The following is a 24,802-nucleotide window of genomic DNA, read 5'->3' as shown; positions in this document are numbered from 1 at the left end:
CAAGTGGTTGGACACAGCACAAAAGCTGCGATGACCCGGGTTCGATCCTGGCCCCGGGTCACTGTCCATGTGGAGTTTGCACATTCTCCCAGTATCTACATGGGTCTCACCTCCACAACCCAAAGATGTGCAGGGTAGGTGAATTGGCCAGGCCCTTAATTGGAAAAATTAAAAAATATATATTTTTTAACTTCTCAGTTTCCTGTGGGAGGCAGGACAAAAGATTGTGATAAGCTATTTCCCTTACACATTTCATACAACTATAAGAGCAATTTAAAGTCAAAATAAAAATAAAATATTCATACAAGCACATATCTAATTTTCGATGATACCCACCCTAGAGTCCAGCTATAATGAGGAAAATAATTTCTCCCATCGTCAATAATTGGAAATAGCAAACGAATAAATGTGAAACATCACTGGCAAAAACTCAAATACCACTAAACATGAAAATTTCTGCAATGAGAAAAATGCCTAGCTTATTGCAGTCTCACCAAAACTACGGGCCCACAAATCCTTGACTCATGATACGAACTACATACTCAGTCCGGAGGAACCCCACGCAGTCATGGGGAGAAAGTGCAAACTCCACACAGACAGTGACTCAAGGCCGGAATTGAACCCGAGTCTCTGGCCACAGTGCTGTCACCCAAATTCCAGGCCAAACTGAAGTCTGAGGATACTTGCAGTAACTCTGCAATTTATTCTGCTGAGCATCGCATCTGAACTGGGATTTATTCTACTCTGAAATAACCTTGCAGCCAGGTAAGGTAAATATAGGCATCTAAAATAATGTAATAGGACACAAAGTTAATGGGCGACCTTCCTTGTTTTGCTCATTTGCGATTGCAGGTAGGCCATACGAAGGGCATACCGGTTTGCAGTTTCAATAAAATGGGAGATTTTTTGTTTTGTAATACAATTCCAGCGATGACCGTTTAATAAAAGAGCTCAGATATTGAATGTTTAATTTTCAGGGTCAAAACATTATGGATGCTGGAAATCAGAAAAAAATCTAAAAAGAGAAAAGCTGGTCAGGTAGCAGCTGTTGGCACAGAAACAGAGTTAATGACCTTTTTATCAGAGCTGGGAAAAATTAGAAATGTGACAGGTTTAAACTGAAAAGGGGAGGGAACAAAGGGGAGATGTCAAAAATCCAGCTTCTAGTCATCAGTGTACGGAATGTGTGTTTATCAGAGTTCATTTTTACCTCGTGCCTTGGATTTTTGTTTTGATTTTTGTTTCAACAACTTCTTGCTTGAAACGTCCACGTCAGAGTGTATCTTGTTCTTTTGTGCCATCACAAGAAACTGGAAAGTGCAGCAAAAGAGAATAAAACAATCATATCGGTACTTACAAAATATGTTTTCAGGCTCAAGGAGGATTAAAAGGGAGAGTCGGCAACAAGATAATAAACTCAGGATGAATACTAGAAGCGCAAGTGAGAGGTTTGAAGAATTCTCTCTCTGATGGCAGAGACGATACTGGGTACCACGGACAGTGCGCTCAGTCTTTAATCAGACTCTGTGTCCATGACCTGTTCATCCACACTGGCTACATCTGCCTCTTGGTCGAATGCCTTTGTGCCTGTGCGGCCCCCACACACACAACCTGCCCGGATTGAAAGAATATTGAAGTGCGCCAAGATTGATCTTGAGTCTTTGGTACTATTTGGACGACAGTATCCCTCATGTCACAAAGCTCAAAAATCTGTATCCAAGCTCTTCCTGATCTGGATAGGCGACTTTCCAGCTGTGAAGTTGCATTACCAAACAAGCAAGCAAGAAAGTTATTTAATATAGATTCTTGCACATAAATAACATATTTAGAACAAGAGATACACTGATATTTAGAACATGTATTGAGATACATTTGATTGATGATTGGTCAGCACATTCTCATGCAGGAAACCAATGGAATCAAGTCATATTTTATGGATAGTACCCAGGTTCCCTTACCCTCATTTGAATAGCCTGACGCCATTCACTGTTACGATTCTCTTTGGATGAGAAGATCGCTCAGCAGTCACGGAACTGCATCCCAGCAAGAGGTCCCCACCACCCAGAGGCATCCTAGCAAGAGGTCCCCACCACCCAGAGGCATCCTAGCTAGAGGTCCCCACCACCCAGAGAACATGAAGTTGGCAGAGAGAGAAAAAAAAGTCTATTTTAAAATAAAACACAGCCCGTTCAAATTTTACAGAGGAAATAGTTTCAATAGTATAATCAATACCACAGCAACACAAAAAAAATCTTGGAATATAAACAACTGACTTGATGAATGTATTATTACACCGCAAAGATTAGGAGCAGAAGGAGTAGGCCACTGATCCCTTGAGCCTGCTCCACCATTCAGTAACATCATACCTGATCTGACTAAACCTCAGCCCCACATTCTTGCCTACCCCTGATAACATCTAGCTCTGCTTTAAAAATATTCAAATGTTCTGTTTCCACTGCCCATTGAGGAAGAGAGTTCCAGAGATAAATAACCCTCAAGAGAAACAATTTCTCCTCATTTCTGTCTTTAATAAGCAACCCCTTACTTTTAACCAGTGACCCCAAGTTCTCACCAACAAGGGGTTGGTAGGGTTAGTCCGTCCTCACCGAGATTGAGGATAGCACCCCCCCTCCCAGTTGGAGATAATCCGTTTTGGGTTTTTTTTTGGAGTTAATTATTTTGAGGGTTTTTTTTGTTTTAATGTTACTGAATCTAAGTATCCAGGTCTTTATCCTTTGATGGCTTGGGCAAACCTTTCTTTATCCTGGGGAGGGATGACTGGGCTCCTTCTGACTCTTCCACAGGGTAGTTTTCTTTTTCTCCGACTGGGTCTCTCTGTTTACTCCTCTTTTGAAATACGAGAACACAATGTGTATTATTTGTGCAGGTGGGACCTGTAGTTATGTTTGCTTGTTGGGGAGGAGGGTTGCTCTGGGTATCCTTTCTGCAACAGTGGTTGCTTGGAGTTAATTTGGGCATTCCCTCCTTGGGGGCTCTTTCTCTCTTCCTTTCTTCAGCTGTGTGGGCATTATGCTGGCTCTTATTCTGTTCTGGTTGGTATTCGGGGAATGGCTTCTGGTGGTCCCAGGGAGGAGGGAATTGGCCCACCCTCCCATGACGCCCAATTGTTGTGTGTCTTGACAGTTCTCATTCTTCCTGGGTTAGGAGCCCCCTTTGGCTAGTGCTGGAGTAATTATTCTTCTCGTCTTAGTACGAATGGGGACAGTGTATTGCCCTGAACGGGGTTGGAGGGGTGCAGGCTCGGCCCAGGTGTAGTTATTTGGTGTGTGTTGGAGAACCAGGGTATAGTTTCTTGTGTTTTCAGTGGTACTGGGTTAGGCCAGGCTCACTGCTGTGGTTGATATCCTGTTGTCCCTGGAGGCCTTGGCATTCCCATTCGGGGTGAATGCTGGGGGGGGGGGGGGGGGGGGGGGGGGATCCGAATGTGTTGTTGCCGGTCCTGTCTTCACGTATGAATGGAATGACTTTGGTTTTGCTCTGGGTCTGGATTGGGGTTAAGTTGCATTGTGCATCATGCACGTTACTCCTCTTCGAACTGGTGTTTTCTTGTACTTTCTTTGTTTTTCCATAAGGTTGGGTATGATGAACTTGTTCTTGGCTCCTCCATGGGTGCAGATGAGTTCGATATCCGAGGAAATGAGGCTGTGATGGGACAACAATGCCTTTGGCACTGCTGGGGTCAAGGGAGTTGTACACTGGTGTGTGTCTGATCATGCCGTGGGAAATTATCCTGATTTTGTGTGATGATTGTGGGTTTGTGCAGTGTGGGATGATGGGCACCGTTTTGCCATGTCTTTATGACTCTATCCTGTTGCTCCCCCAGGCTTGGGTCGTGCCATATGAGTGTCTAGTTTTGTCCAATGATTGTAACCAGCCAGTTGTGATGTCGTTCTCCTGTTCCATTCTGTACTCATGTCTTAAGCCGTATTTTTTGTAACTTTGTTGTTAGTCTCTAAAATGTAGAATCTCAATAAATATACTTTGAAAAATTGTCAATTTGTCACATTATACTCCATTTGCCAGATTTTGCCCACTCACTTAACCTATGTCCATTTGTAGCCTCCTTACATCCAGTTCATAATTTAATTTCCTACTAATCTTTATGTCATCAGCTTCTAACTCTAACCCCAAACAAAACAAAAACACTAAGCTCATTATCCAAAAATAAACTTATGAGCTACAGTTACCCCCCACCACTCCGCTCCGGTTAGCTAGCTAACTCTTCAGCTAGCAGGGCGACCCCCACCCAGGGCGAAGTAAAATACTGCCCAGACTAAAGATACAAAGCAGAACAAAACCCTTAAAACATCGTACTCCAACCGGGAGCAGTAGAGTTCATGGGGATTTGTTCGCTTTATTGTTATTTGTATGTACATTTGGCCATGGTATTGTTTGGGGCGGGTGGGGTAGGGAAAGTTTGCTGACGGTGACTACAGAGTTTTCTTTGTTTTGTCTTGCTGGTGGACCTGGTGCCTGTACTCTATAAACAGTTGTTGGATAACCCCGTTTGGTAGAAATGGCTGACTCCTGATCAAGAGGAGGCGGGGGGGCCCCAATTTGGTTTGTCACCTGGAATGTAAGAGGGTTGAGTGGCCCCACTGACCAGGTTGAGGGTACATTCTCACCTGAGAAGTTCAAGTGTTGATGTGGTGTTTCCGCAGGAGACTCATTTGCGGGTAAGGGACCAGACTAGTTTGCGGAAGGGGTGGGTGACTCAAGTATTTCGCTCGGACTTCAACGCTAGGGCCAAGGGGGCAACTGTTTTGACGAATAAAAGCGTTCTATTTTCGGCCGCTCAGATCTTGATGGATCGCAATTGTAGACACATGATTGTTAGCGGATCCTTGATGGTTCTGGTCCAAGCCGTTGTGCCAAATCATGATGGTACAGGGTTTGTTAACAGGTTGCTAACCTGCATTCCTCACATCCACGCCTCCGCTCCCCAAGATTAGTTGAAGGGGGTGAGATCTAAACTGTGTTCTGGATCTGAGGATGGGCCATTCTAGGCCTAGGTCGCTAGTTCCATCAGGAGTGGCAAAGGCGTTGTTGGCTTTCATGGAGATATTGGGGGATGGTGGGGGAGCAGGTCCGTGGTGTTTTTTTGCACTGGTGGGATAAAGATCCCCCCCCCCCCATATGTCTATCAGGTTTACTCGTGGAATTGACTTCTTTGTATTGGATGGGTCTCTCCTCCCCTGGGTGAAGGACACCTGTGATTTTGGACCATGCTCCATGTTTTGTGGATTTGATCCGAGAGTTAGGTCCCTCGCAGCACCCTCCATCGACATTGGATACGGTGTTGTTAGCGGACACAGGATTTTGTGAACGTATGTCGTTTGCCATTGGGGAATTTATCAAGTTTAGCGTGTACCTCACCCTCTACGCTATGGGAAGCCATTAGGGGTGAGAATTTCCAATAAAGCACACATGGAAAGGACTGCGAGGGTGGAGTGACAAAGTTTGGTGGAGTCCATCCTTGAAGTGGACCGACAGTACTCACTTGCCCCTACCCCGGAGTTGTTTGCGAGCAAGAAAAATCTGCAGACACAATTTGAGTTATCAACAGGTAAAGGGGCGAGCCAGCTGCAACGCTAGATGGGGGGCTATGAACTCAAAGAGAAGACCACTCGCCTTTTACCTCATCAGTTGAGGAATCAGGCTGCTTCCCGGGAGATTGTACAGATAAGGGCCTCGGGTGGAATGCAACTTCGAAACATAGGGATCTCTACAAATCGGAGCTCCCAGAAGAGAGTTCAGCTATGGCGGAGTTTCTAGATGGGTTATCCTTCCCATTGGTGGAGAGAGAGGCGCGAGAAGAGTTAGAATCCTCATTGGGCCCTGATAAAATTATGAAATGTATTGGGTTAATGCAGACAGGTAAAGCTCCCGGCCCTGATGGATTCTCCACTGAGTTTTACAAGATGTTTGTGGGCGAGTTGATCCCGTTAATATTGGACATATTCATGACTCCTTGTCCTGGAGTTCGTTGCCTGTTACATTTGAATAGATTTCTCTTTCCTTGATGCTGACGAAGTACAAGGATGCGACGGAACATGGATCATTTCAACCCATTTTGCTTTTGAATGCAGACATTAAATTGCTAGCAAAAGTACTGGAGCGGTGGTTGGAGCCCTGCCTCCAGAGGTGATCGCGGAAGACCAGGCAGGCTTCGTTTAGGGTCGGCAATTGTTCGGCCAATATACGTTGGCTGTTAAATAATGTTCTTTTCCCCCTTGCCAGAGCTGGAACCAGAGATGACCGTGTCCATGGACACCAAAAACGAAAAATGTGTTTGATTGAGAGGATGGAGTGGGGATATTTTGATATTCTTGGGAGGTTTGGTTTAGGGCAAAAAGTTCATATCTTGGATCCATTTACAGTGTAGGGCCCCCATTGCTAGTGTCTCTACTAACACCCTGAGCTCGAGGCATTTTCCGCTAAATAGGGGTACAAGGCAAGGATGTCCATTGTCTCCGCTTCTATTTGCTTCAGCAATTGAACCACTGGCGATAGAGTTAAGATCTTCCAGTAAATCGAAGGGGATAAGTTGGGGAGGGAGGAAGCATAGGGTGTCCTTGTACGCAAATGATCTGCTTCTTTATATTATGGACCCAGTCTCCACTACAAAGAGATAACGAAGCTACGGAGGAGTTTTGGCTTCTTCTCTGGGTATAACTCAAATTTGCATAAGAGTGAATACTTCCCGATTAATCCCGAGGGAGAGGAATCAATCTAGGGACGTTACGTTTTTCGCCTTGCCAGATTTAGCTTTCATTATCTGAAAATCCAGGTAACCCACAATTGGGCCTCACCTCATAAATTAAATTATGCTAGTCTGATGAATGGGGTCAAGTCTGAATTGCAGAAGTGGGATAACCTCCCCGTCCTTGGGTGGCAGGGTTTTTTTTTTAAACATTTGTTTTATGGGGCGTGGGCATCACAGGCTGTGCCAACATTTATTGCCCATCCCCAATTGTCCTCGAGGGGGCAATTAAGAGTCAGCCACATTGCTGTGGGTCTGGAGTCACATGTAGGCCAGACCAGGTAAGGATGACAGATTTCCTTCCCGAGAAGGACATGAGTGAACCAGATGGGTTTTTACAACAATTGACAATGGTTTCATGGTCATCATTAGACTTTTAATCCCAGATTTGTTTATTGAATTCAAATTTCACTATCTGAAGTGGTGGGATTTGAACCTGGGACCCCAGGGTACTCTAGGTCTCTGGATTACTTGCCCAGTGACAATAGCACTACGCCACCACCTCCCCATTAAAATAAATGCCTTCCCAAGGTTTTTATTTATTTTTCAGTGTCTCCTCACTTTTCTCCCTAAATCCTTTTTGTTAAAGTTAATAAGTTAGTGTTCTCTTTTATTTGGATGGGCAAGACCCCATCCGAAGGGCATTTCTCCAGAGTCAGTCACGGGGTTTGGCTTTATACAATTATTGAGAAAGTGCTGGGGTGGCTTAGTGATCAAGAGTTCCATATGGGGGCAAATAGAGGAGAGTTCTTGGAGGGGCTCCAGTAACTGCCTCGCTTCTGTTCTCTCCCGAGAGATTTTCTTCGAATCCGGTGGTGTTGTCCACCTTGTGGATCTGGAAGCAATTCGACATTTTAAATTTAGCTCCATATCGTTGTTGGTCCCTACCTCTAGTAATCATCTATTTGTGCTAGCGAGTTTAGACTCGATGTTTAGGTCATGGAAGGGGAGGGGTCTGCAGAGGTTTGAGGACTTGTTCGTGGAGGGAAGGTTTGCCAGTTTTGAAGAGCTGTTGGTAAAATTTCAACTCCCTGGGACCAATTTGCTTAGGTATTTCCAGATTCATGATTTTTTGCAGAAGCCCTTTCCTTCATTTCACATAGCATCAGCATCCTCCCTGTTGAAGAGGATTTTATCTTTGGCTGGTCTGGTGGGGTTGTTATTTTGGTTATTTATGGCCAGAACCTATCAACGGAGTTAGCTCCGTTGAATGAGGTGATATGGAAGGGTGAATTGGGTCATTTTTTTGGGATGAGGTGGTGTGGGAGCGAGACTATTTCGCAGGGTGAACTCCACCTCTTCTTGTGCTTGGCTTTCTTTGATCCAGTTCAAGGTAGTGCACAGGGATCATCTGACCAAGGCAAAATGAGTGGGTTTTTTGGGGATGGATGATAGTTGTGAGCAGTGTTCTCAGGAGCTGGCTAATCACACTCGTGTGTTCTGGTCATGTCCCAAGTTAAGCTTTTGGGTCTCCTTTAACACCATGTCAGAGATTCTTAACATTGAACCGCAGCCTTTTCCACTAGTGACCATTTTTGGGGTATCGGACTCACTGATGCTGTAGGTGGGGGGGGGGGGGGGGGGGGGGGTGTGGTGTGTGAAGGTGGATGTTCTTAACTTAGCCTCGCCAATAGCCGGACACGAGTTCTGTTCGGGTGGAGGTCTCTTACTCCACCCAGTGCCTCGGTGTGTGTGATCTCATGGAGTTTTTACATTTGGAGAAGATCACGTACACCATTAGAGTGTCAGTAGCGGGATTTTGCCTAAAATCGTAGCCATTAATTTTATTTTTTAAATAGTTGGTCACTGTGGTGAATGTATTCACCATAATGCATGACACTGTAACCATTGTATCCACCTAATGTAACCTATGACCTGGAAGTGGTGATACGAGCTGCTTCCAGATACTGTACTGTAACCCCGGTGGGCTCCGCCCTCACCGGGGCCATATATAACCCGGCCACCTGCGGGTGGCACTCATTTGCACAACCGACTCTGGCTAGGCAAGTTCACGACTAATAAAGCCTTATGTTCACTCGCTCTCTCGGCCTCTTGGTGAATTGAAGGTATATCAATTTATTAGTCGTCGACAGCACCATGGAAGCCGCTCTAAAGCCAGACAGGCTCGAACTTGACGCCTGCGCGTCCGAAGCCAAGGAAATATTTGAACATTGGCTTCGATGCTTCGAGGCCTACATCGACTCCTCCACAACGACTCCCTCGGAGACCCTCAAACTGCGACTCCTCCACGCTCGGGTGAGCCATCGAATCTCGGTAACGATTGAGAAAGCGGCCACGTACGAGGAGGCGGTCGCAACCAGCAAGGCGCACTTCGTGAAGCCCGTAAACGAGATGTTTGCTAGACACCTCCTCACTACTCGCCGTCAACGCGCCGGAGAATCTTAGCGTGTTCCCCGCGGGCCCGGCGAACCCCTCGTGGACACCCTCGTCGCAGCCCGTCGAACCCGCCTACGTCGCAGGCCTGCGCCGCCCGTCTGCCAGCCCAGCCCGGAGAACTGCAATGCTACTTCTGCAGCCAGTGCCAAGGCCTCCGGCAGCGTTGCCGAGCCCGCTCAGCGACGAGCAGCGACTGCGGGAAAAAGGGGCACTACGCAAGAGTCTGTCTGGACCGACCCAAGGCCCAGAAATCGAAAACGCACCAGGCCCTACCTATGGACTCGCAGCCCCACAGACCCCGCAATGTGGCTGCGTGCCTGCCTGGAACGCCCCCTCCAGATGCGTCATCAGCATCGTGCGAATCGTGGGGGCCACCATCTTGGCCACCGGCCCCAACACCGACCGACACGTGCGACTCATGGGGGCCGCCATCCCCGGCACCGACCGACACGTGTGACCGATAGGGGCGGCCATCTTGGTCACCATCTTCGATCCCGTGCGACACATGGGGGCTGCCATCTTGTGACTCCACCGACCACGCAGGCTACCCGCAGCTGGGCGCGGTGACCCTCGACCAGTCACAGCCAAAACTGCTAAAGAGCTCCATGATGGTCGTCCGGGTCAACGGGCACAAGACCCCCTGCCTCTTCGACTCCAGGAGCACGGAGAGCTTTGTCCACCCCGACACGGTAAGGCGCTGCTCCCTCCACACCTACCCTGCCTCACAACAATCTCCCTTGCCTCCGCGTCTCATTCGGTCCAGATCCGGGGCTACCCCATCGCCAATCTCGCAATGCAGGGAGTGGAGTATACCCACTTTAAGCTCTACTTCCTCCCCCACCTCTGCGCCCCCCTACTGCTCGGATTGGATTTTCAGTGTTATCACCGAAGCCTGACCCTACAGTTCGGCGGACCTTTGCCCCCCCCCTCACAATATGCAGCCTCGCGACCCTCAAGGTCTCCGCCCCTTCACTCTTTGCGAATCTCACTCCTGACTGTAAGCCCCTCGCCACCAGGAGCAGGCGGTACAGCTCGCTAGACATGGTATTTATCAAGTCGGAGGTCCAACGACTGTTGAGTGAAGGGATCAGAGGCCAGCAACAGCCCCTGGAGAGCGCAAGTGGTGGTCGTCCGGACCGGGGAATAGAACCGGATGGTTGTGGACTACAGCCAGACAATTAGCCGGTTCACGCAACTGGATGCGTACCTCCTCCCCCGCATAGCAGAGATGGTCAACCAGATCGCGCAGTACCGTGTGTTCTCCACGGTCGATCTGAAGTCGGCCTTCCACCAGCTCCCAATCCGCCCGGAAGAGCACCACTACACTGCCTTTGAAGCAGCCGGCCGACTCTTCCATTTCCTCAGAGTTCCCTTCGGTGTCATTAATGGGGTCTCGGTCTTTCAGAGAACGATGGATCGAATGGTGGACCAGTACGGTTTGTGGGCGACATCCCCGTACCTGGACAACGTGACCATTTGCGGCCATGATCAGCAGGACCATGACGCCAACCTTCAGGGGTTCCTCCAAGCCGCCAAACCCCTCAACCTTACATACAACAAAGAAAAGTGTGTCTTCCGTACTGCCCGACTGGCCATCTTCGGCTACGTCGTGGAGTACAGAGTCCTAGGGCCTGACCCCGACCGTATGCTCCCCCTCACAGAACTCCCCCCTCCACACAGCCTCAAGGCTCTAAAACAATGCCTGGGGTTGTTCTCCTACGACGCCCAGTGGGTCCCCAACCACGCGGCAAAGCCCGCCCACTTATTGAAACCACCAGTTTCCCCCTGACGGATGAGGCCCGCTTGGCCTTCAGCCGCATCAAGGCCGACATCACCAAGGACGCAATGCACGCGGTGGACGAGTCCATCCCCTTCCAGGTAGCGAGCGATGCATCAGACGTCACCCTGGCCACCACTCTCAACCAGGCGGGCAGACCAGTAGCATTCTTCTCTAGGACCCTCCACGCTTCCGAAATCCGACAATCAATCGGTCGAGTAGGAAGCACAAGCCATAGTGGAAGCCGTGCGGCACTGGAGGCACTACCTAGCCGGTAGGAGGTTCACCTTCGTCACCGACCAGCGGTCGGTCGCCTTCATGTTCAATAACGCACAACGGGGCAAAATTAAAAATGACAAAATCCTGAGGTGGAGGATCGAACTCTCCACCTACAATTAAGATATCAAGTATCGTCCTGGGAAGCTCAACGAGCCCCCAGATGCCCTGTCCCACGGCACATGCGCCAGATGACCGACTTCGGGCAATCCACAATGACCTCGGTCACCCGGGAGTCACCTGGATTAGCCACTTCTTTAAGGCCCGCAATCTGCCCTTCTCCACCAAGGAGGTCAAGGTAATGACCAGGGACTGCCAAGTCTGCGCGGAGTGCAAACCGCACTTCTACCTGCCAGACAAGGCCCGCCTGGTAAAGGCCTGCCGGCCCTTTGAACGCCTAAGTATCGATTTCAAAGGGCCCCTCCCCTCCACCAACCGTAATATATATTTTCTCACCGTCATCAACGAATACTCCCACTTCCCCTTTGCTGTCCCCTTCCCCGACATGACCTCGGCCACTGTAATAAAGGCACTGCACAGCATCTTCACTGTTCGGTTTCCCTGCATACATCCACAGCGACCGGGGTACATCGTTTATGAGCGACGCCAGTACCTGCTCAGCAAAGGCATCGCCTCGAGCAGGACTACGAACTATAACCCGCAGGGCAACGGGCAGGTGGAGAGGTAGGACATGACGGTACGGAAGGCCGTCCTTCTGACCCTCAGGTCTAGAGGTCTCCCAATCCCCCGCTGGCAGGAGGTCCTCCCCGACGCCCTCCACTCCATCAGATCACTCCTCTGCACAGCCACGCACGAGACCCCTCACAATTGTTTGTTTATCTTCCCCAGGAAGTCCATCTCCAGGGTCTCGCTTCCATCTTGGCTGTCAACTCCGGGACCTGTCCTTCTCCGGAGACACATGAGGAGCCATAAGACCGACCTGCTGGCCGAGAGGGTCCAGCTGCTCCACGCCAACCAGTACGCCTACATCGCGCACCAGAACGGACGGCAAGATACAGTCTCCCTAGGAGACCTGGCACCAGCTGGTTCCCCTGCCAATGTGCCCCCCCACACTACCTGCCCCCAGCGACCCGTACGCCCCCCTGGGCCTCCAGCTGCCACCCACCCCCCCCCCTACCTACTCCCACCCACCCCCCCCCCCCCCCCCCCCCCCAACCTAGTCCCACAGGCCAGTTCGTCTCCGACTTGCTGGACTGAGGCTCCAGCTCCAACGCCCCTGGAGTCACCACCTGCAACAACCGTGCCCGCCGCACCGCCAGAGCTGAGGAGGTTGAAGAGAATTATCCGGCCCCCAGAGAGACTGAATATGTAATAACCCCACGTCACCCCAGCTGGACTTGATTTTTTAACAGGGGGCAAATGTATTCACCATGATGCATGACACTGTAACCATTGTATCCACCTAATGTAACCTATGACCTGGTAGTGGTGATACGAGCTGCTTCCAGGTACTGTACTGTAACCCCGGTGGGCTCCGCACTCACCGGGGCCATATATAACCCGGCCACCTGCGGGTGGCACTCATCTGCACAACCGACTCTGGCTAGGCAAGTTCAAGACTATTAAATCCTTATGTTCACTCGCTCTCTCGGCCTCTTTGTGAATTGAAGGTATATCAATCACCATCAGTTGTTAAGGGGCTTTTAGTTGGAGGGGGGGTTAAGATTGGATGTATTCTGGATTGCACTCTTTTTACATTGTGACTTGAAGCATCTGTTTTGTTACTTAAAGCAGCTGTTTTGTATTATTATACTTCTCCCCATAAAATGAAACGGTTTTCAATAAAAATATAAAGAAAGAAATTCAGGCTAATGTCCTTAATTCTTTCAATCTGTGATTTTATGGTTCTTGTCCTTTAGTGAGGATTTTTTTTGCATCACACAAATTACATTACCATTAGCTCTCTTCATTCATCCAATATTTCCCCACTTGATTCCCTGTTACCTCTTAATTTCCCTTTACTACTATTCAGGCTTCAGCTGCTACTTTTCCTATTTAAATTCTGCTTTATTTCTTTCCGACATACTTCTGATTCCAGGAGACTCTCTTGATGTCCAATGTCTTTGCTGAAGTATTTTCCTGAAAAATTAATTTTCTATAATGTTTTCCTCCATTTTCTCACCATTATTGGGACTTTTCACAGTAACTTCATTGCAGTGTTAATGTAAGCCTACTTATGACAATAAAGATTATTATTGTTGTACTTTTTTCATGAGCTAATCTCTTTGGGGTTCACTTTCTCTCCTCACTCCTCAATTTCAGTCATGCTCTCCTGTCAAGGATGTTCCTCCACAATAGTCCACAAGCATCATTGAGTTAAATCCATCATTCCCAGACTACCCCCCACAAAGCTTTCTGAAGCATGATCAAATGAAACATGTACTTTCCACATATCAAGCATTCTCCTTCCTGGGACAAATTAGAGTTCCAGATTATAACGCATAATTCCCAAGTACTTCCTGGGGTACAGAAAGTCGACTCTCTTTGCATCATGCACTTTAATGCCAACAAGGACTTACAACATATTATGGAATCTTACTTTCAAGACTTCAATGAACCATGCCCAGAAAGCAGATGGCATGGCCATGCTTTCCGCTTGTGGTGAAATTGACAAATTAGAAATCAATTTTATTCCCTTGATAGAAGCAACTCCAAACTGAGGGCTGTGTAATAAGCAGAAATGTTCAAGTTACCGAACCCCTCAGGACCATACCATGAACTTCTCGCTAACCTCCTCAGCACTGCAACCCACCAAAGAAGTTTCTCTAATCCATTCCAATTTTCTTTGACCCTACATTGGCACTCTTTGATCAAGTAACTCCATATTCTCAATGTGATTCAGTGTCCAGTAATATTGCTTTAAGATGTCTTATATTAAAGTGCTTTGTAAATGTAAAGTGTTGTTTGATTAAACTATGCTGAGATGCATGCAACGATAACACGAGCACAGCAGCCAAGGTAGTGCGGAGAAAAAAATTGCTCATCAAACCACCAGACTTTGGCATCAAGTCAATGCCTTTAGGACAGGAGTAAGATGCTGGTGTATAAGTGCTTTGTGAGTTCAAACAACTGCACGCACCAAAGAAAAACAAAGGGTGTAGCGTGCAATACATATACTGTGTACATCAGCCAACAAATCAGCATTTTGGGCAAAGTTGGTTAACTTGTTCCATACCATTCTCCCAAAATCAGCACTCTGTGAAACTAAATTAGACAGCCAATTAGTGAAGATCCAGCATAGTTCCCAAAATCAAACACTTAGACGTAAACAGTCCAATGTAATCTCATTGCAGAGGAATGAGTCCATCCTTCTCACACCCAGCAAGCACCTACACTCTTCCCAGAATACACAGTGTAATGCTGGTTTAAAATCCATATTACAATTTGCTAACGGCCAGGTCAGGACAACTGACCCATGGAGTGGACACCAACAAAGGATATTCACACCCATTGTTCAATACACTAAATAAACGTACACAGCTTTTAATTATTCTCTATTTTTAGAGCAGTAGTCCATAATTTCAAATCAACTACAGCTTGAAATCCTGCTCCTTCTGACCCAGGCAATGTGTTTTTTTCCCCTCTAAAAATACAAACAAGTGGGATAAAAAAAAAAACCTCCCTAGCTCCTGCAGAACATACCTGAAACACAGATACAATGCAGGCTGGAGGCGAAAGAAGCTGGGAGAAAGACAGGCGGATACTGTCCCTTTGAACTTTCACTTCCACTCACAAGAAACCACTGAGCAAAGGCAGCCGGAAGAGTTAATAATAAAAACATCATTCATTTTCAAAACCAAAACGCTAAATTTAAAAAATGCATCCGACGATTCCACCTCCATCGATCATCTTGCAATGACCGCAGAGTGCAAACGCCACAGTATTTTCCGCCCCCAAAGGAAAAAAAAATCCCTTCAAAAAATGGCGTTAACAACAAAACCGCCTCCTCAACAAGGTCCAGAAACTAAGCGCAGGACAGGGAGCAGCAATGCTGGCAGCTCCATGCATCCTGCCCCTCCTCTACCCAGTGCAGCGCCTTGAGAGCAGGGCGAGAACCAGAGAGGAGTGCAACTGCCATTGCATCTTTCGGAGGCGTTATTTCATGTTAAATGATGAGTGAATGCCGCAGTTACACTACCTTTAAAATCCCAGGCGTTCTTAACCGACTGACGCCGCCGCACCGGGGCAAGGAGTGGCTGCAGACGACACTTCCGCCTGGAGCTGCGCGCACTGGGGTTGCTGTGTGTGCACTAAACTGGAGCAGTGCAACCCAGAGAGCAGGCAGAGAGTTCGGGCGAGTGCAACCCAGAGGTCACAGAAATGTCGATGTGTGCCACCCAGAGTCTAGAGAGAGAAAGATATAGAGTGCAGCAGCATCAACTCATATTATAGAAAGAGATTAGTGCAACCCAGGTATCGCCTGGAAAATCTCAGCAGGTCTGCCCAACCGGCAGAGATTTTCCAGCATTTTCTCTTTCGTTTCAGATTCCAGCATTTGCAGTATTTTGCTTTTATTAGAAATTTAAGAAACACTTTATTAGAGTGTTACGATCCCAAGCACGCCCCATAATTGTATTAGGATCCAGTTTCGCAGCAGTAAATTATATTGTAAAGTAGATGCAATTTGAACTACCAGGTTGTTATCAAGAGGATACTGACCCAATTTTTAAAAAACGGAAGAAATGTTATATACAAGAGTCAACAAAGCAAACAGCCAGTGTTATGGGCGAGGTGTTTTCAGAACCCCAAAATGTATCATGGAGTTCACCCAACTCCCACCTTTAATGGATTGTTGCTTTTGAAGCACACGGCTTGTTCCCCAGATGTGGTATTACAATTATGGACACGTGGGTTTTTAAACAAAACAATGTTTATTCTATGAACTCAATTTAACCTTTAAAAACAAACATTGAATATCTTAAAACCCATTACTTCAAAGATAACCCCAAAAGACTATAACACTAAATAATCCTTCAAACTGTTCTTTTAAACATCCAAAAGACTTCACCTTCAAAATCAGTAACGCCAGGTTACAGTTAATATATATTTTCTGTTGGATGGTCGAGATGTTTATCAGCCTGCAGTCCCAGCACGTTTTCATGCAGAACACAGGCACTTCTCAAGCTACTGTCTCAAACTGGCTTTCTCCTTTCAAGCAGCTCACAGCAAAACAGCCAGGCACTTTTCAGCTGCTGTCTCTCAAAACTGAAACTAAAACTTCAAAATGGCCGAGCTGAAGCCCAGCTCCACCCACACTCTGACATCACTGCATTTCTTAAAGGTACATTGCTTAAACATCCATTTCTTAAAGGTACTCTCACATGACACCTCCCCCCAAGAAAAAAAAAACCCATCAACTTCAAGATGGTTTCATTTTTCACTTTTGCACCATCCACTAAGAAATGTACACAGTAAACATACTTTTTTTTATTTTAAAAAACAACACACGCAAGCAGGTATAATAATATAGTCCATTTTTCTTTGTTCTTCTTCCTCCAACCAAAATCCTTCTCGATTGACAGTCTCTTTGAACAAGAAAGTCTCTGCACGATCCATCCATTCCTCTACGCCTCGGCATTTCTCTTTAGAATCAGATACATTAGTTCAATCTGACCACAGAGTCCCTTGCAATTCTCCAATACAGGAGCATTGGTTACCACAGCTTTCGGGCAGTCAAATGCCTGTTGAAAGTCTGCTGTCCATTGAAATTTTTGACGTTTCTTTAGCAATTCCATCAGTGGAGCAATCACGTCACAAAACCTTTGCACAAATGTTCGATCAAATCCACTCATGCTAAGAAATCGCATTATTCCCCTTCGTCTTGAGGGTATCGGAAACTCTGCAAGGAAAGTGATTTGGGCTTCTCTAAATTCACTTTTGGCTAGGTTTATCACCAAACCCGCCGCCTGAAGTCGATCGAAGAACTCCATACAATGTTTTAAATGTTCTTTCCATGTCTGGAAGTTGGAAATAAAAGCAGATTGTCCCACTTTCTCAATGCAATCCTTCAAACGTGGGATAGGATAAGAGTCCGTTCTTGTAACTGCATTCACCTTTCGATAGTCCACACACAACCGTTGGGTACCATCTGGTTTAGGTACCATCGCTATGGGTGAGCTCCATTGGCTGCAACCCACTTCAATTATGCTATTTTTAAGCATACTCTCAATCTCCTTGTTAACCTGTGCCAATTTTAAAGGGTTAAGTCTGTATGGATGTTGTTTGATCGGAACAGCATTTCCCACATCTACATCATGTATAGCCATTTTAGTACTTCACAATTTATCTCTATAAACTTGTCCATGTGATTTCAATAACTCTTTCAGGTCAGTTCGTTTTTCCTCTGGAAGGTAACTTAACAATTCATCCCAATTTTTTTTTTAAATCCTCGTTTTCCAATTTAATTTGAGATATGTCAAATTCACAGTCATCTGGATTTGGTTTGTCACTTTGAGTTAGAATCTTTAAAACCTCCTTTTTCTCTCCTTCCCTTTCAAAGTACCTTTTAAGCATATTCACATGACACACTCGGTGAGTCTTCATTCTATCTGGTGTTTTTACCACATAATTCACCTCACTTAATTTCCTTTCAATCTGATAAGGTCCACAAAACATAGCTTTTATAGGCTCACCTACCACTGGTAACAACACTAAAACTTTATCCACACTGGCAAAACTACAAACTTTGGATTTCTTGTCCGCTACCCGTTTCATCACATTTTGTGCAACTTTCAAATGTTGTCTAGCCAATTCACCTGCTCTATTTAATCGTTCCCTAAAATTTGACATGTAATTCAATAGTGTAATTTCCAATTTCTCACCCACCAATTTTTCCTTAATCAATTTAAGTGGTCCTCCTACCTCATGACCAAAAATTAGTTCAAAGGGACTAAATTTGGTAGACTCATTAGGTGCATCCCTAATTGCAAACAGTACGAATGGAATTCCTTTATTCCAATCCTCTGGATAATCTTGACAATATGCCCTCAACATTGTCTTTAATATCTGATGCCACCTTTCTAACGCTCCCTGCGATTCTGGATGGTACGCAGTTGATTTAAATTGTTTTATTCCTCAGCAATCCATAACTTCTTTGAATAACTTGGGCAGCACGGTAGCACAGTGGATAGCATTGTGGCTTCACAGCGCCAGGGTCCCAGGTTCAATTCCCCGCTGGGTCACTGTCTGTGCGGAGTCTGCACGTTCTCCCTGTGTCTGCGTGGGTTTCCTCCGGGTGCTCCGGTTTCCTCCCACAGTCCAAAGACGTGCAGGTTAGGTGGTTTGGCCATGATAAATTGGCCTTAGTATCCAAAACATTTAGGAGGGGATATTGGGTTATGGGTACAGGGTGAAGGTGAGGGCTTAAGTGGGTCGGTGCAGAATCGATGGGCCGAATGGCCTCCTTCTGCACTGTATGTTCTATGTAATCTATGTATGTAACTTTGAAGTAAAATTCGATCCTTGATCTGATTGAATTTCTGTGGGTAGTCCATATCTAGTAAAGAATTTAAATAACTCCTCCACAATCCTTTTAGCTGTACTATTACATACCGGAATGGCCTCTGGAAACCTAGTAGACACATCAATTATAGTCAAAAGATATTGATTCCCACTTTTTGTTTTCGGAAGCGGTCCTACACAATCGATTAGGACCCTTGCAAAAGGTCCCTCAAATGCTGGAATGGGTATTAAGGGCGCTGGTTTTATCACTGCTTGATGTTTCCCTATCACTTGACATGTGTGACATGATTGACAAAATTTAACTACATCTTTATGTAGTCCAGGCCAATAAAAATGTTTCTGGATTTTAGTTTGAGTTTTCCTTATTCCCAAATGACCTCCCACTGGTACCTCATGTGCAACTCACAACACCTCCTTTCTATACCCTACCGGCAATACTACTTGATGAACTTCTGCCCACTTTTCATCCACCTGCATATGTACAGATCTCCATTTTCTCATCAAGACATCACTTTTACGGAATATACTCTGGTATACTCTCAGATTTCTCTTCCGTATATGCTTTCTGATATATCCGTTTTATTTCTACATCTTTCTGTTGTAACTCCGCCAATTTTCCTGAACTAAAAATATCCGCCTCATCCTCCACCTGTTCTTGTTCTTTTTCAACCATCTGATCAAAAATCGTTTCTGATAATTCAACCTCAACTTTATCTTCACTCTTTGATTTCTCCTCTTGTCTTAACCTGTGACTTTGCGACCTTGTTACTACACAATCCGGAAAAATCCCAGGATATTCGTCCTTCAACACTTCAGTTGTCTGATTTTCCACTGGCTTATCAACCACAGTAGACATCACTCCCACCTGCGATCCAGCTATATCATTACCCAAGATAAACTGTATTCCTGGACAAGATAGTTTCTCTATTACTCCTACTACCACTTCACCACTCTTCACTGGACTTTCCAACCTTACCTTATATAATGGAACGCTACTCCTCTCACCCTGAAGTCCACATATCACCACCTTTTCTGGCAACATTCTTCCCAAACTACATAATTCCTCATCTCTTACCATTAAAGATTGACTAGCCCCTGTATCTCTTAAAATTGTGACTTCTTTACCTGCTCCTGGTGCACATGAGTAAACTTTACCCACACAAGTAAATTTTTTAAAGACATCTGGCACCTTCTTAACAATTACTTCTTGAACAGGCTGTACAATCGTTTGCACCTCCATCGTTTCCCTTGGGCTTTCCTTTACCACTCTAACAAATCCCACTGTCTTATCCTGTTTTACCACATCAGCCTTTCCAGTGCTTTTCTTCAACCACCAACACTGTGACTTGACATGACCTAGTTTATTACAGTGAAAACATTTGAAACTTTTCATTTCTTTTCCACCCTCCTGGATTTCTTTTTTAATCTGATGTTCACGCTCTTTATTGTCTCCCCTCAGATCACCTTTATCTTTACCACTTGAGTATTTCACATGTCCCCAGTTTCTATCCCTCACAGGCTGAAACTGCTGTCGGAAACCAATCTTTGATTTATGAACTAATTCATAATCATCTGCCATTTCTGCTGCTAATCTCGCAATTTTAACCCTCTGCTCTTCTACACGAGTTCTCACTGCATCAGGAATTGAATTTTTAAACTCCTCCAAAAGTATAATTTCTCTGAGAGCTTCATACGTTTGGTCTATTTTCAAAGCCCTTATCCACCTATCAAAATTACTCTGTTTGAGCCTTTCAAACTCCATGTATGTTTGACCAAATTATTTCCTTCAATTTCTAAACCTATATCTGTAAGCTTCAGGCACTAGCTCATATGCACTTAAGATGGATTTCTTCATCTCCTCATACGTTCCAGATACCTCCTCCGATAGTGATGCAAACACTTCACTAGCTCTACTTACCAGCTTTGTTTGAATCAGTAATACCCACATGTCCTGTGGCCATTTCATTTGTTTAGCTACCTTCTCAAATGAAATGAAAAAGGCTTCCACTTCCTTCTCGTCAAACCTTGGCAATGCTTGGACATATTTAAATAGATTCCCACCATGCCTTCGACTATGACGCTCTTTCTCACTATCCTCATCACTATCATCCAACTGTACGCTTCCCTTTACGTCTGCCAATTTTAACTGACTGTCATGTTTCATGGCCATTTTCTGAAGTTCAAACTCCCTCTCTTTATCTTTTTCCCTGATCTGTATCTCCCTTTCTTTTTCTTTTTGTTCTGCTAGGGCTATTCTTTCTTTTCTCCTTTCTTCTCTCTCCTTTTCTTTTTCCTCTCTCTCTCTTTCTCTTTCCTCTCTCTCTCTTTCGTATTCAAGCCGCTTTAATTATTTCTCATGTTCCATTTGTTTAATTTGCAACTGAATTTTTGCCATTTCCAATGAGTCAAACGGTATCTCAGGCAACTTTAAATGCTTAACCACCGCCATAATTACCTCATCTTTTCGCATTTTGTCAGGTAATGTTAACTGCAATGTTTTTTGCCAAATCTAACAGTCTGCTTTTAGTCTCTGTCCGTAAGGTACTGCGTGTGACCGTCTCCACCCCCAAAAACTTCTGAGCCTCTGAAAGAGCCATTGTCCACTACACACTCCCCACTTAAACTAAAATACCACACCGGAAAAGCAACAATCCTTCACTGTCTTTAAGTTCACAAAAGCCAATCCAATAGATAGACTTTTATCCCCCTCGAGCCCCCAATTGTTATGGGCGAGGTTTTTTCAGAACCCCAAAATGTATCATGGAGTTCACCCAACTCCCACCTTTAATGGATTGTTGCTTTTGAAGCACACGGCTTGTTCCCCAGATGTGGTATTACAATTATGGACACGTGGGTTTTTAAACAAAACAATGTTTATTCTATGAACATAATTTAACCTTTAAAAAACAAACGTTGAATATCTTAACACCCATTACTTCAAAGATAACCCCAAAAGACTACAACACTAGATAATTCTTCAAACTGTTCTTTTAAATATCCAAAAGACTTCACCTTCAAAAACAGTAACACCAGGTTATGATTAACATAGATTTTCTGTTGGATGGCCGAGATATTTATCAGCCTGCAGTCCCAGCACGTTTTCATGCAGCACACAGCCAACACAGGCACTTCTCAAGCTGCTGTCTCAAACTGGCTTTCTCCTTTCAAGCAGCTCACAGCAAAACAGCCAGGCACTTTTCAGCTGCTGTCTCTCAAAACTGAAACTAAAACTTGAAAATTGCCGAGCTGAAGCTCAGCTCCACCCACACTCTGACATCACTGCATTTCCTAAAGGTACATTGCTTAAACATCCATTTCTTAAAGGTACTCTCACATGGCACCAGAACTACCTGTTTTATACTCTTAACATCCATCAAATTATCATTGATTGTTGTAAAAACCCATCTGGTTCACTAATGTCCTTTAGGGAAGGAAATCTGCCATCCTTACCCGGTCTGGCCTACATGTTACTCCAGACCCCACAGAAATGTGGTTGACTCTTAACTCCTCTCTGAAATGTCCACAAGTCACTCACCTCAAGGGCAATTAAGGATGCATAAAAACTGCTGGCCTAGTCAACAATGCCCACATATCATGAAGGAATAAAGTAAAAACATTCAGTATTAATGAGGTCAACATGAATTAACAGGAAAACTGTGCCCATGCATGCCACAAACTGCACATTTAATGGCAGATACAACCAAAATAAATCTCATGAAATTCTCAGCAACCCATCCAGACGTCGGTGAACACTGTGAGTCGCTAAAAATAACTAAAATGCTGTCTTCCTCATGAGGGATTTCAGCTCCTCTCATTCGATAATTCAACCTCTGATTTCCTTCGACAGCAGCTCCTATTCTGACTGGAATCTCTCTTGTTTCTCCTGCCTACAATGAATTATCAGGCAACTGGACTGCAGTTCTGTCTGCCCCAACAACTACCCACCTCCCAGCCACTCAATGACTTTGTCCGAAATTGCGTCTCACTGGGCTGACGAGGCTTCATCCCAGAATCTAATTACCAGCACAATACCAGCTATCTAGATCCACTGACGAGAATCCCACTGCTGCTGGGCTTTTCTGAGCCCCAACTCTCAAACAGCATAGAGATATCAGTTGCTGCTGGGCTTCTCTCAGCACCAGCTCCCCACGGGTTTCGCTGAGCCCCAGTTGCCCACGGAGCTAATAACAACACTCCAAGCTGTCACTACTTCAGCTCCTATCTAACTTTAAGGAGGCTCATTTTTCATGCCGCAACTGGTCGTTGCTGCGCACCACAACACGCAGACACAAATGTCTAATTTCTGTCGGAAGAACGCCAGAAACCGAGCATAGAAACATAGAAAAATTACACCACAGAAGGAGGCCATTCGGCCCATCTTGTCCACGCCAGTCCGAATACACTCGTTAAGACAACCACTTTAATCGACACCACCCAGGGACGCTAAAATGTTGACCAATACCCTGCTTGATCGGCTTAGATAGACACAATAAAGACACCTGGATTTAGTGCAACTCTATCCAGAAAAGCTAGCTTAATTGTAATTTCTGAGAATATTGTACAGAGGTGACTCTGACTCACTACTGAGATCTAAGTATCATCCGTACTGGTGAGGGAGCTGGCAAGGCTTCAGTCACTCAATACAGATCTCTTCTTTTTTTCTGAGCTCCGTGCTCAGGGTCCTCCTTCTGCCACAGTGGTTCCCAGGTTGTAATTCTTTCCCTTTTCTTTTCTGCTCCAATAACCCTTCTCTTATACTGAGACAGATGCCCCGACTTGCTTCTGTCAGGGTTCTGCTCCGGGCTCACAAGGTGTCCTTAGTTTGCACTTTCTTGCTATGGTTACCATTCCGCCTGTTACATCAGTTCTAAAGATTAGACCTGTTTCTATGAGTAATATGATATGGAAATGAAAATCGCTATTGTCATAAGTAGGCTTCAAATGAAGTTACTGTGAAAAGCCCCTAGTCGCCACATTCCGGCGCCTGTTTGGGGAGGCTGGTACGGGAATTGAACCCGCGCTGCTGGCCTGCCTTGGTCTGCTTTAAAAGCCAGCTATTTAGCCCTGTGCTAAACTAGCCAATATGCCTTTATTGACATTTTATACAGTACTTATAACTGTAAGACATTTAATCTAATGAGCAAGATCATCTATCATGATCAAAAGGACTGATGTGTTATGAGAAATGAATACACTTTTTCATGAAAATTAATTGAATATACTGAAGTTAACACAGATTTTATAAAGCATTAGTTAGGCCCCATTTAGAATACTGTGAGCAATTTTGGGCCCCACACCTCAGGAAGGACATACTGGCACTGGAGCGGGTCCAGCGGAGATTCACACGGATGATCCCAGGAATGGTAGGCCTAACATACGATGAACGTCTGAGGATCCTGGGATTATATTCATTGGAGTGTAGGAGGTTGAGGGGAGATCTAATAGAAACTTACAAGATAATGAATGGCTTAGATAGGGTGGACGTAGGGAAGTTGTTTCTATTAGCAGGGGAGACTGGGACCCGGACGCACAGCCTTAGAATAAAAGGGAGTCACTTTAGAACAGAGATGAGGAGAGATTTCTTCAGCCAGAGAGTGGTGGGTCTGTGGAATTCATTGCCACAGATGGCGGTGGAGGCCGGGACGTTGAGTGTCTTTAATACAGAAGTTGATAAATTCTTGATTTCTTGAGGAACTATGGAGAGAGAGCGAGTAAATGGAGTTGAAATCAGCCATGATTGAATGGTGGAGTGGACTCGATGGGCCGAATGGCCTTACTTCCGCTCCTATGTCTTATGGTCTTATGGTCTTAAAACAATGACTACAATTTGAGTGCACTTCCATCTGTCTTCTTTTAGTCAATGTCACCTTCTGTGTTACTTTTTATTTTCCTACAAATCCGCTTCTATAAATGATTTACTATTTAACCCCCTTTCCCTTTATTGTACCATCTTGACTCTTTCCCTCTGACTGCTCCTTTTGTCCTCAGCTCTGTTGTTTTGGTCCTGTCATTCACGCTCCGTTCTCTAGAAATGACACATGTTTTGCATTCTTCCGTCTGGATTCTGCCAATGTTTATCCATTACC

The 24,802-nt window shown here is 45.4% G+C and overlaps 1 protein-coding gene across 1 annotated transcript in view; it reads right to left on the bottom strand.

The window, feature by feature from the left end:
- Window positions 1–15,507, bottom strand: part of znf512 (zinc finger protein 512) — a 77,242-nt gene extending 61,735 nt beyond the window's left edge. Inside the window, 2 exon segments of the mRNA XM_072499004.1 lie at window positions 1,211–1,310; window positions 15,394–15,507. Coding sequence (XP_072355105.1) covers window positions 1,211–1,301 — 91 coding nt within the window. The 5' untranslated portion in view covers window positions 1,302–1,310; window positions 15,394–15,507.
- Window positions 15,508–24,802: the final 9,295 nt, after the last annotated feature.

The sequence above is a fragment of the Scyliorhinus torazame genome, chromosome 4 (genome assembly GCF_047496885.1).
Source record: "Scyliorhinus torazame isolate Kashiwa2021f chromosome 4, sScyTor2.1, whole genome shotgun sequence".
Taxonomy (NCBI): Eukaryota; Metazoa; Chordata; class Chondrichthyes; order Carcharhiniformes; family Scyliorhinidae; genus Scyliorhinus; species Scyliorhinus torazame.
The sequence above is the reverse complement of the archived record's forward strand: the minus strand, read 5'-3'. Positions and strand labels throughout refer to the sequence as shown.